The 13137-nt window shown below is 42.5% G+C and overlaps 1 protein-coding gene across 7 annotated transcripts in view; it reads right to left on the reverse strand.

Annotated features, from left to right (window-relative positions):
• Window positions 1-13137, reverse strand: part of flt4 (fms related receptor tyrosine kinase 4) — a 271100-nt gene that overhangs the window by 111447 nt on the left and 146516 nt on the right. For all 7 annotated transcript variants that reach the window (XM_059990711.1, XM_059990708.1, XM_059990707.1 and 4 more), the window contains 2 exons: window positions 11818-11986; window positions 2072-2208 (listed from right to left, as the gene is read on the reverse strand). In XM_059990711.1, coding sequence (XP_059846694.1) covers window positions 2072-2208; window positions 11818-11986 — 306 coding nt within the window. The remainder of the gene's footprint in view (window positions 1-2071; window positions 2209-11817; window positions 11987-13137) is intronic.

Raw genomic sequence — 13137 nt, forward strand, 5'->3', positions numbered from 1 at the left:
AGGAAATTATAGACCAGTGAGTCTTACCTCAGTGGTTGGTAAGTTGGTGGAGAAGATCCTGACAGGCAGGGTTTATGAACATTTGGACAGATATAATATGATTAGGAGTAGTCAGCATGGCTTTGTCAAGGGCAGGTCATACCTTACAAGCCTGATTGAATTTTTTGAGGATGTGACTAAACACATTGATGAAGGTAGAGCAGTAGATGTAGTGTATATGGATTTCAGCAAGGCAATTGATAAGGTACCCCATGCAAGGCTTATTGAGAAAGCAAGGAGGCATGGGATCCAAGGCGACATTGCTTTGTGGATCCAGAACTGGCTTGCCCACAGAAGGCAAAGAGTGGCTGTAGACGGGTCATATTCTGCGTGGAGGTTGGTCGCCAGTGGAGTGCCTCAAGGATCTGTTCCAGGACCCTCACTCTTTGTGATTTTTATAAATGATCTGGATGAGGAAGTGGAGGGATGGGTTAGTAGGTTTGCTGATGACTCAAAGGTTGGGAGTGCTGTGGATAGTGTGGAGGGCTGTCAGAGGTTACAGCGGGATATTGATAGGATGCAAAACTGGGCTGAGAAGTGGTAGATGGAGTTCAACCCAGATAAGTGTGAAGTGGTTCACTTTGGTAGGTCAAATATAATGGCAGAATATAGTATTAATGGTAAGACTCTTGGCAGTGTGGAGGATCAGAGGGAGTCCAAGTCCACAGGATGCTCAAAGTTGTTGCGCAGGTTGACTCTGTGGTTAAGAAGGCATACGGTGTATTGGCTTTCATCAATTGTGCGTTGAATTTAGGAGCCAAGAGGTAATGCTGCAGCTATATAGGACCCTGGTCAGACCCCACTTGGAGTACTGTGCTCAGTTCTGGTTGCCTCACCACAGGAAGAATTGGAAGCCATAGAAAGGGTGCTGGGGAGATTTACAAAGATGTTGCCTGGATTAGGGAGCGTGCCTTTTGAGAATAGGTTGAATGAACTCAGCCTTTTCTACTTGGAGCAAAGGAGGATGAGAGGTGACCTGATAGAGGTGTACAAGATGTTGAGAGGCATTGATTGTGTGGATAGTCAGAGGCTTTTGCCCAGAGCTGAAATGGTTGCCACAACAGGACACAGGTTTAAGGTGCTGGGGAGTAGGTACAGAGGAGATGTCAGGGGTAAGTTTTTTACTCAGAGAGTGGTGAGTGTGTGGAATGGGCTGCCAGCAATGGTGGTGGAGGAGGATGCGATAGGATCTTTTAAGAGACTTTTAGATAGGTATATGGAGCTTAGAAAAATAGAGGACTATGGGTAAGCCTAGTAATTTCTAAGGTAGGGACATGTTCAGCACAACTTTGTGGGCTGAAAGGCCTGTATTGTGCTGTAGGTTTTCTACGTTTCTAAGTTTCTATTCATCTGTCTCAGGCTTAAAAATAGTCAAGCACCCTGCTCTGGCCACCCTCTGAGGTACAGAGTTCCAGATGCCCAGCCCATAACTGGGTGTGTCTGTTGTGAACGCGAGCATCACATTTCAATGTATGTTTCAATATACACGTGAGAGATAAATCAGAATTTTATAGAGCCGTTTAAAATCATGAGGGGCATAGTTAAGGTGGATGATTTCAGTCTTTATTCCAGGGTATGGAAGTCCAAAACTAAAGGGTAGTTCAAGTTCAGTTTAATTATCATTCACCCACCTGTGAAAATAGTCAAGCAAAACAAAACAGTTTCACAACATAAGTCAGAGATAGTAAACCTGTTTCTGAATCATTCCTGTGGGGCCAAGGGGCAAAACATATTACCAAAGCACACTGCACATAGCACATGTGGTTCAGATTTCACAAAACGTAGTTACAAATAAGAGAAGAACAATATGGCCACAAGTCCCTGGTCAATGGTGAGTTGCCCTGGTCCAGCTTGTTCTTCCACTGAGCGAACACTGAAAAGCAGCACAAAGCAAATACTGGCGGGCAGCCCAAAAATCATGGAAACATTTAAAGGGGACCCGAGGGTCATAAGTGAAGAATCACGACCTAGCTTGGCCTCTGATATTTGTACATTTTCCCAGCCTGCTACAAGGGACCTCCCGCTGACTCACCTCTTTCCTTGGGTATTCCCATTGAAAGTCGACAGCCACGTTAAACTCTGCCTCGACAATGCAGTCAAGAATGAGCTCCTCTCCAACGACCATCTCTGTTCGATCCGGGCTCAGTGTGATGTTGTAAATCCGCCGTCCTTCAGGAAAGACCATAAGACATAGGAGCAGAATTAGGCCCTTTGAGTCTGCTCTCCATTTCATCATGGCTGATTTATTCTCCATCTCAACCCCATTCTCCTGCCTTCTCCCCATAACCTTTGATGCCCTGATTAATCAAGAACCTATCAATCTCCACTTTAAATATACTCATTGACTTGGCCTCCACAGCCATCTGTGACAATGGATTCCATAGATTCACCTCACTCTGGCTAAAGAAATTCCTCCTAATATCTATTCTAAATGGGTGTCCCTTTACACAGAGCTGTACCCTCTGGTGCTAGACACCCCCACAATTGGGAACATCCTTTCCACATCCACACTATCTAGGTCTTTCAATATTCGATAGGTTTCAATGAAGTCTCCCATCATTCTTCTGAACTCCAGCGAGTACAGGCCCAGAGCTATCAAATACTGCTCATATGTTAAAGATGCAGATTAGAAATGCCACACATGCAGAGAGTGAAGCAAGAGCCATGCTCCAGCACACCAAATAAGGATGTGTGAATCACCAGCAAGAGTGGTCACTTGGGCCCTTGAACCTACTCCTCCATTAAATGAGCTTACATCCGAAGTGAATATATCCCCTATACAGTATCCCTCTTACTCCTGGTCATCCCTTCAGTATCTATTTCCAAGCACCTTAAAACTATGCTCCCTCATGTTAGCCATTTCAGCCCTGGGAAAAAGTCTCTGGCTATCCACACGATCAATGCCTCTCATCATCCTATACACCTCTATCAAGTCACCTCTCATCCTTCTTCGCTCCAAGGAGAAAAGGCCAAGTTCATTCAACCTATTCTCATAAGGTATGGTCTCCAATCCAGGCAACATCCTTGTAAATCTCCTCTGCACTCTCTCTATAGTATCCACATTCTTCCTGTAATGAGGTGACCAGACCTGAACACAGTATTCCAAGTGGGGCCTAACTGTCTTATATAGAAGTAACATTACAAAGAATATTACAAAAAGGCAAAAAGAGATTTAGATTCAGATTTATTTATCACACATACATCAAACACAGTAAAATGTGTAATTTGGGTTAACAACCAACACACCTGGGAATGCGCTGGAGTCAGCTTGCAATATAGTGAGGTGCTGTTGTGTACATGGGTTCATTGCCAATTCAGAAATCTGATGATGAAGTCGAGGAACCTGTTCCTAAAATGTTGAGTGTGTGTCTTCAGGCTCCTGTATCTCCTCCCGGGTGGCAGTAATGAGAAGATGGCATGTCCTATATGGTGGGGATCCTTAATGATGGATGCTGCCTTCTTGAGGCATCACCTTTGAAGATGTCCTCATGGGTGGGGAGGCTGGCTGAGTTTACAATCCTCTGCAGCTTTTTCCAATCTTGTGCATTGTCTCCCCGTACCATTCAGTGATGCAACCAGTTAAAATACCCTCTCTGGTACATCTGTAGAAATCTCCTTAAACCCCTAATGAAATACAGCCATAGGTGTGCCTTCTCAGATTCTCTTCCACCCTGTCAGGATGACTCAGAACTTTATGGTCAATTCCATGCTGTCTTAGTCTTCTGCAGTCCAGCAGATACAAGTCTAACTTGCCCAACATATTGATGCAAATATGAAGAAGTCTACTTTCCTGGAAGTTCAAGGAGATTTGGTATGCCAAGAACACAGGACATAGAACACAATAGCACATTCAGACTCTTCACTCTACGACGTTGCACCGGCTTTTTAACCTACTCCAAGATCAATTTAACCCTGTGGTTCCCAAAGTCAGCAATATTGCTTCCTCTCAGGGACACTGGAATTTCTATATAAAATAAAGGGAGCAGTGGGTGAGCTCAGTACCAAGGGGGCAGCTGGGGGATTAAAGGCTTAATTTAAGAAATTAATTACTTATTATAAACAATTAATCCTCAGCAACACACACATGAAGCTGGAGAAGCTCAGCAGGTCAGGCAGCATTTATGGAAATGAATGAATAGTCGATGTTTATCAGGACTGGAAAGAAAGGGGGAAGACGCCAGAATGAAATGTTGGAGGACAGCTAAAAGGTGTTGGTGAAGCCAGCAGGGTAGGAAAGGTAAAGGGCTCAAGGGGAAGGAATCTGATAGAAGAGGAGAGTGGACCATAGGAGAAAGGGAAGGAGGGGGGACCCAGGGCAGAGGTGACTGGCACATGAGAAGAGGTAAGAGGCCAGAGTGGGGAACAGAAGAATGGGGTGGGGAGAATTTTTTACCGTAAGGAAATATTGATATTCAATCAATGTGACAGTTCTGTATTTGGCATATGATGACAAATCTGGACTGAGGAAATGATGTTTTTCCAGGCCCGGCCCACTCATTATTGCTGTTCACTTCTATAGTACAGTGTTAGCTACTACGATCATGCAAAGACACAATTCCTGTGAATTAGAGTATGGCATTCAGTGGGGTAAATTTCAGATTCTGCCCTTTCAAATGCTCTTGACTGCATTTCTCTAGCCCATAGCCCAACCGAGATACACTGCCCCACTTTATGTACCTTCAGGGAGAGAGTGAGGTTTTGCCTGAGCTATAATGACATCATAACTTTCCCCTTTATTGATCGCAGCATTTGAGGTTGGACTTTAACTGTAGGCAATTGACCACAGTCGTTGATCCATTACGAAAATAGCAGAAGCAGGCCAAACGAAAAAGAAGTGTAGACAGTAGAGTGTTGAGTATCTGAATTTATACCAGCACAAAGCAGCTAATGTGTGTTGTGTGAAAAACGCTTTTTTCAAATGAAGCAATTAAGCACTCCAGGCTCCTTGAACATTTGAGGAGATAAGAACTTGCTTATTTTCAGTCACTTCACAAAAACTTTCAGAAATAGAAAACAGTTCAAAACACTTTGCCAGCAACAAAACAGCAATGGTTTGTGTGCTTCTTGCAACATATTGTTTCTCATTGCCTAATCTGGAAAGCCCCACACAATTAGATAAGAACTGATTCTACCAGCAGTAAGGGAGGTTCTGAGTACAGTTTTACTTAAGTCACCAGAACAAATAATTAACATGATTCTGCTCACTCTCAGGAAGGGTAAAAGAAAACATAGCATAAAAGGTGAAGAAGAATCCTAAGGAATTATACAGATATACAAATATGGACACACAGGCATTAACTACTTGGACCCTGTACAGATTACAGATGAGGACGTGTTTGCTATCCTGAGGCAAAAGAAGATAAATCCCCACAGCCTGACAAGGTGTTCCCTCGGAACCTATGGGAAGCAAGTGTATAAACTACTGGGGCCCTAACAGAGATATTTATATCATCCTTAGTGACTGGAAAGGTAAAAGAGGATTGAAGAATAGCCAATATTGTTCCACTGTTTGAAAAACACTCTAAACATAAACTAGGAAATTATAGCCGGTGAGTCTGACACCAGTTGTGGGAAAATTATTGTAAGGTATACTAAGGAACTGGACATATAAGTACTCGGATAGACATGAACTGATTAAGGACAGCCAGCATGGCTTCGGGAGTGGTAAGTCATGTCTAACCAATCTTATAGAGATTTTCAAGGAAGTTACCAGGAAAAGTGGATGAAGGCAAACCAGTGGATGTTTTCTACATGGACTTCAGTAAAGCATTTGGCAAGATCCCACATGGGAGGCTGGTTATGAAGGTTCAGTCAATCGGCATTCAGGTAGTAAATTGGATTAAACATAGACTTTGTGGGAGAAGCCAGACAGTGGTTCTAGAAGGTCACCTCTCTGACTGGAAGCCTGTGACAGAGATCAGTGCTGGGCCTGTTGTTGTTTATCATTTATATCAATGATCTGGATGATAACATGATCAACTGGATCAGCAAATTTGTAGATGACACCCAAGATAGAGGTGTAGTGAACAGTGAGGAAACTATACACACAAAATGCTGGTGGAACACAGCAGGCCAGGCAGCATCTATAGGGAGAAGCACAGTCGATGTTTCGGGCCGAGACCCTTCGTCCTGAAACGTCGACAGTGCTTCTCCCTATGTATGCTGCCTGGCCTGCTGTGTTCCACCAGCATTTTGTGTGTGTTGTTTGAATTTCCAGCATCTACAGATTTCCTAGTGAGGAAACTATCATGTCTTGAAGAGAGATCTGTATCAGATGGAAAAATGAACTGGAAAATGGTAGAGGGAATTTAATGTAGTAAAGTGTGAGGTTTATCACTTTGTTAGGACCAGCCAGGGTAGGTCTTACACTGTGAACAGCAGGGTGCTGAGAAGTGTGGTAGAACAAAGAGATCTGGGAATACAGGTCTGAAATTAATTGAAAGTGGTGCCACAGGTAGATAGGGTAGTAAAGAACGCTTTAAAGAGAGTAAAGAAACCAACATGTTGAGTACATGGGATGGGATGTTACAATATGCTGAAGATGTGTAAGACATTGGTGAGGCCTGATTTGAAGTATTGTGTGCAGTTCTGGACATCTACCTACAGGAAAGATGTAAATAAGGTTGAAAGAGTACAGAGAAAAATTACGAGGATGTTGCTGGGTCTAGAGGACCTGAGCTATGAGGAAAGATTGAATAGGTTAGGACTGTATTTTTTAGAATGTAGATTGAGAGGAGATTTGATAGAGGTTAACAAAATTATGTGTGGTATAGATAGGGTAAATGCAAGCAGGCTTTTTCCACTGAAATTGGGTGGGGCTACAACCAGAGGTCATGGGTTAAAGATGAAAGGTGAGAAATTTAAGAGAAAGCTTCTTCACTCAGAGGGTCCAGAGGGTCGTGTGGAAAAAGCTGCCAGCACGTGGTGCATACAAGCTCAATTTCAACTTTTTAAGAGAAGTTTGGATAGGTACATGGATAGTAGGGGTATGGAGGGCTATGGTCCCAGTGTGTGTCAATGCAAGTAGGCAGTTTAAATAGCTTGGGCACAGACTAGATGTGCCGAAGAGCCTGTTTCTGTGCTGTACTTCTCTATGACTCTACAATCAGTTTGAATGCTTGCTGTCGTACACAGAAGTCAGATGGCTCTTGAAAGGAACTGCACTTCTTGAAACTGTGAAAAAATCCTTTGACAACTCAAAAGCTTCATTCAATAATCAACCCAAGAAATCTGCCATTACATTGCTTATTTGTCAACAGAATTATTGCAAAGTTTAATGATGTCAATCTTCAACTGCAAGAAAATTATACGAATATTATCAAAATCAAAAATGCTCCTTGTATTTGCAGAGTTTGCTGTTTTTATGCACATTGGTTGTTGTCCGTCCTGTTTTGTGTGGTCTTTCATTGATTCCATTGTGGTTCTTGTATTTACTGTGAATGCCCACTAACACTGAGAAAATGAATCTCAGGGTTGCATACGATGACATACAGTATATGCACTTTGATAACAAAGTTACTTTGAACCGTACAGTCTTGAGATGCACATCCCTTGTGTACATCGCCATCACAACCTCTGCAAAGAAAAAGCTGCACATAATTGGATGAGACTGATTCAGGAGCTAGACCAGAACATCTAAATAGGAGATGTTCTGAGGCCAGGTTCCACCAATTACTGTGTCATTATCACCTATGGGCACCACAGTAGGGTAGCGGTTAGCACAACACTGCATCACATTGGGGCGTCAGAGTTCAAAGTTCAATTCCAGCATCCTCTGTAAGAAGTTGGTGCATTCTTCCTATGAACTCTTGGATTTCTTATGGGTGCTCTGGTTTCCTCCCATATCCAAGGATGTACCAGTTAGCAGGTTAATTGGTCATTGTAAATTGTCCTGTGATTAGGCTCGAGTTAAATAGGTGGGTCGCAGGGCGGTGTAGTAATAAATAAATAATTTCTGAGATGACACCCCACTGTGGGTCCAGTGATCACAATAGCAATAGCTTCAATATAATTATGGAGAAGGACAGGACAGGACCTAGAGTTGAGATTTTTGATTGGAGAAAGGCTAACTTTGAGAAGATGCGAAGGGATTTAGAGAGAGTGGATTGAGTCAAGTTGTTTTATGGGAAGGATGTAATAGAGAAATGGAGGTCATTTAAGGGTGAAATTATGAGGGTACAGAATCTTTATGTTCCTGTTAGGTTGAAAGGAAAGGTTAAAGGTTTGAAAGCACCATGGTTTTCAAGGGATGTTAGAAATTTGGTTTGGAAAAAGAGGGATGTCTACAATAGATATAGGCAGCATGGAGTAACGGAATTGCTCGCGGAATATAAAGAATGTAAAAGGAATCTTAAGAAAGAGATTAGAAAAGCTAAAAGAAGATACGAGGTTGGTTTGGCAAATAAGGTGAAAGTAAATCCGAAAGGTTTCTACAGTTATATTAAAAGCAAGAGGATAGTGAGGGATAAAATTGGCCCCTTAGAGAATCAGAGTGGTCAGCTATGTGTGGAGCCGAGGGAGATGGGAGAGATTTTGAACGATTTTCCCTCTTCGGTATTCACTAAGGAGAAGGATATTGAATTGTGTAAGGTGTGGGAAACAAGTAAGGAAGTTATGGAACCTATGACAATTAAAGAGGTGGAAGTACTGGCGCTTTTAAGAAATTTAAAAGTGGATAAATCTCTGGGTCCTGACAGGATATTCCCCAGGACCTTGAGGGAAGTTTGTGTAGAGATAGCAGGAGCTCTGACGGAGATCTTTAAGATGTCATTAGAAACGGGGATTGTGCCGGAGGATTGGCGTATTGCTCTTGTGGTTCCATTGTTTAAAAAGGGTTCTAGAAGTAAGCCTAGCAATTATAGACCTGTCAGTTTGACATCAGTGGTGGGTAAATTAATGGAAAGTATTCTTAGAGATAGTATTAATAATTATCTGGATAGACAGGATCTGATTAGGAGTAGCCAGCATGGATTTGTGCGTGGAAGGTCATGTTTGACAAACCTTATTGAATTTTTTGAAGAAGTTACGAAGAATGTTGACGAGGGTAAGGCAGTGGATGTAGTCTATATGGACTTCAGCAAAGCCTTTGACAAAGTTCCACATGGAAGGTTAGTTAAGAAGGTTCAGTCATTAGGTATTAATGCTGGAGTAATAAAATGGATTCAACAGTGGCTAGATGGGAGATGCCAGAGAGTAGTGGTGGATAATTGTTTATCGGGATGGAGGCCGGTGACTAGCGGGGTGCCTCAGGGATCTGTTTTGGGCCCAATGTTGTTTGTAATATACATAAATAATCTGGATGATGGGGTGGTAAATTCGATTAGTAAGTATGCCGATGATACTAAGGTAGGAGGTGTTGTGGATAATGAGGTGGGTTTTCAAAGCTTGCAGGGAGATTTATGCCGGTTAGAAGAATGGGCTGAACGTTGGCAGATGGAGTTTAATGCTGAGAAGTGTGAGGTTCTACATTTTGGCAGGAATAATCCAAACAGAACATACAGGGTAAATGGTAGGGCATTGAGGAATGCAGTGGAACAGAGAGATCTAGGAATAACAGTGCATAGTTCCCTGAAGGTGGAGTCTCATGTAGATAGGGTGGTGAAGAAGGCTTTTGGAACGCTGGCCTTTATAAATCAGAGCATTGAGTACAGAAGTTGGGATGTAATGTTAAAATTGTACAAGGCATTGGTAAGGCCAAATTTGGAATATTGTGTGCAGTTCTGGTCACCGAATTATAGGAAAGATATCAATAAATTAGAGAGAGTGCAGAGACGATTTACTAGGATGTTACCTGGGTTTCAGCACTTAAGTTACAGGGAAAGTTAGGTCTCTATTCATTGGAGCGTAGAAGGTTGAGGGGGGATTTGATCGAGGTATTTAAAATTTTGAGAGGGATAGATAGAGTTGACGTGAATAGGCTGTTTCCATTGAGGGTAGGGGAGATTCAAACGAGAGGACATGATCTGAGAGTTAGGGGGCAGAAGTTTAAGGGAAACACGAGGGGGTATTTCTTTACTCAGAGAGTGATAGCTGTGTGGAATGAGCTTCCTGTAGAAGTAGTAGAGGCCAGTTCAGTTGTGTCATTTAAGGTAAAATTGGATAGGAATATGGACAGGAAAGGAGTGGAGGGTTATGGGCTGAGTGCGGGTAGGTGGGACTAGGTGAGATTAAGAGTTCGGCACGGACTAGGGGGGCCGAGATGGCCTGTTTCCGTGCTGTGATTGTTATATGGTTATATAGCTAGACCTGACACACAGGTCATCACAGCATCTCTGCTCACAGATACGTTCCCAAGCAGAAATGGCAATACTTTAGTTATTCTGGCTAATGACTCCATGGCCACAGCTCAAAGAGAAGACAACTAAATAATATAGGGGCAGACCAGTGCCAATATACTTACGAAGTTTGTTAACTGGCAGGAAATTGTGAGTGATGCTTTCACATAGGCCATCTTTTACAAATGAAAGTAGTTGGAGTCCAGTTAATCAGTAATAACAACTGTGCTCCCATGAGGAGTATGGCTTTCAAACAGAGCGGAGTAGTAAAACTACAGTTGTGATTATTTGATTCTGTTGAAGATGTAGCCACCCCAACATCAAGGACATCTTCAAAAGGTGGTGCCTCAGACAGGCAGCATCCAAAATGAAGGACCCTCACCAACCAGGGCATGCCATCTTCTCATCACTAAGATCAGAGAAGAGGTACTGGAGCCTGAAGACATACACTCAGTATTTCAAGAACAGCTTCTTCCCCTCTGCTATCAGATTTCTGAAGGTCCATGGACCCATAAACACTACCTCATTATTATTTGCTCTCTTTTTGCACCACTTATTTAATTTGTTAATATATATTTCTTATTGCAATTTATAATACTGCTTATGGGTTGCACTGTATTGATGCCACAAAACAGCAAGTTTGATGACATAATACATGTAAGTGACAATAAAACTGATCTGCGCTACATAGGAAAACATCGGCATCTCACTGCCCCACAACCTGAGAGGGACCTGCTTCTTCCTTGTCCTCTGTCTCTCATTCTTATACCTGTAACAGCTGTGAGACTGACCAGTGGTTCTTTCCCCTTGCTTTCAGAGCAGAGGAGAATGGATGTAGCCAGTGCTCAGAGGCAAGTCAAAGCCCTATACTGAAGACCACCACTAGGCTCTCGCCCAGCAAGTGAGTCACCAAGGAAAGATGCACAAGGTCAGAGTATTTTATAAACACAGGCGATCTTGTAGATTCTAGAAAACCAGACTAACCCACACAAAATACTAGACGAACTCAGCAGGTCAGGCAGCATCTGCAAACACGAGATATTCTGTAGCTGCTAGAAATCTAGAACAACACACAAAATGCTGAAAAAACTCAGCAGGTCAGGTAGCATCTATGGAAATGAATAAACAGTCAATGTTTCAGGCTGAGATCCTTCTTCAGGACTGGAAAGGAAGGGAGGAGATACCAGAATAAGGTGAGGGAAGGGGAAGAAGGATTAACTAGAAGGTGATACCTGAGACTAGGCGGGAGGGCAAGGGGGATGAAGTAAGAAGCTGGGAGGTGTTAAGTGAAAAAGGCAAAGGGCTGAAGAAAAAGGAATCTGATAGGAGTGGAAAGTGGGCCATGTGAGGAATGGAAGGAGAAGGAGCACTAGGGGGAGATGAGGAGAAGAGGTGAGAGGCCATGTGGGGAAATGAAGAAGAGGGAAGGGGAAGGGAAAATTGCCAGAAGTTGGAGAAATTATTTTATACCTGGTGAGAAGCAGGCAAGTAAGAAGAGTTTTACCTATGATGTAGATGAGGTAACTTGCAGACGAAAAGACTCGGTCACCGATGACACATTCACAAGTTATGTAAAGCAAGTTTTCAAGCCTCTTCCTGGGAACAATCATTCCTCGTTTATTGTCCCATATCACGTTGGGTTCATTGGGATAAATGACAGATTTGGTGATTCCCTAGGAGTGAGCAAAAACAGAACTGATTAGAAGGATGGCCACATAGTTTGTCTGGATTAGTGGAGATACAATAATCCAGCAGATTTGAACAATCATTCTTCGTTTATTGTCCCATATCACATTGGGTTCATTGGGATAAATGACAAATTTGGTGATTCCCTAGGAGTGAGCAAAAACAGAACTGATTAGAAGGATGGCCACATAGATTGTCTGGATTACTGGAGATACAATAATCCAGCATGTCATCTAAAACTACTTGAGTTCAAGATGGTGGTACACATGGGGTCACAGTAGCCTCTCCGGCTCCAATCAATGGTGAAATTTCTTGTCCTGGTCAACTTTTCTATAACTGAAAAACACTGCTGATCATAAAGAAACCTGTGTTGAGCAATGCATGCATTTTGAATTATTTTTATGAACTTATTGATGCTAATATTTTGGTTTACAGCTATATGTGATATATGTTTTGTGGGTACACAGTGTTCCAGAGGAACAGTGTTACATTTGGTTGCATATATGTACAGTCAGATGACAATAAACTTGAACTTAAAAACATTCATAAACTCCTACAGATGTTGTGGAGAATATACTGACTGGTTGCATCATGTGGCCTGATAGGAAAACACCAGTCCATCACAGGTAAAGCCCTCCCCACTACTGAACATATCTATAAGGAGTGCTGCCACAAGAAAGGAGCAACCATCATCAAGTACCGCTACCATCCAGGCCACACTCTCATCTCACTACTGCCATCAGGCAGGAGGTACAGGAGCCCACACCATCAGGTTCAAGAACAGTTATTATCCTTCAACCATCAGGCTCCTGAACCAGCATGGACAAATTCACTCACCTCAACTCTGAGCCCAGAAGCTACAGGCTCACTTTCAAGGACTCTGTAACTCTTGTTCTCAGTATTATATATTCACTTTAAAAAAAAAGACTACTTGTCTTCTTTTGCATATTGATCAGTCTTAGATATATATAGTTTTACGTGAATTTTATTGTATCTCTTTATTTCCCTGTATATACAATAGACAATAGGTGCAGAAGTAGACCATTCGGCCCATCGAGTCTGCACCGCCATTCTGAGATCATGGCTGATCATTCACTATCAATACCCAGTTCCTGCCTTGTCCCCATATCCCTTGATT

Source organism: Hypanus sabinus, chromosome 15 (assembly GCF_030144855.1).
Source record: "Hypanus sabinus isolate sHypSab1 chromosome 15, sHypSab1.hap1, whole genome shotgun sequence".
Lineage (NCBI taxonomy): Eukaryota > Metazoa > Chordata > Chondrichthyes > Myliobatiformes > Dasyatidae > Hypanus > Hypanus sabinus.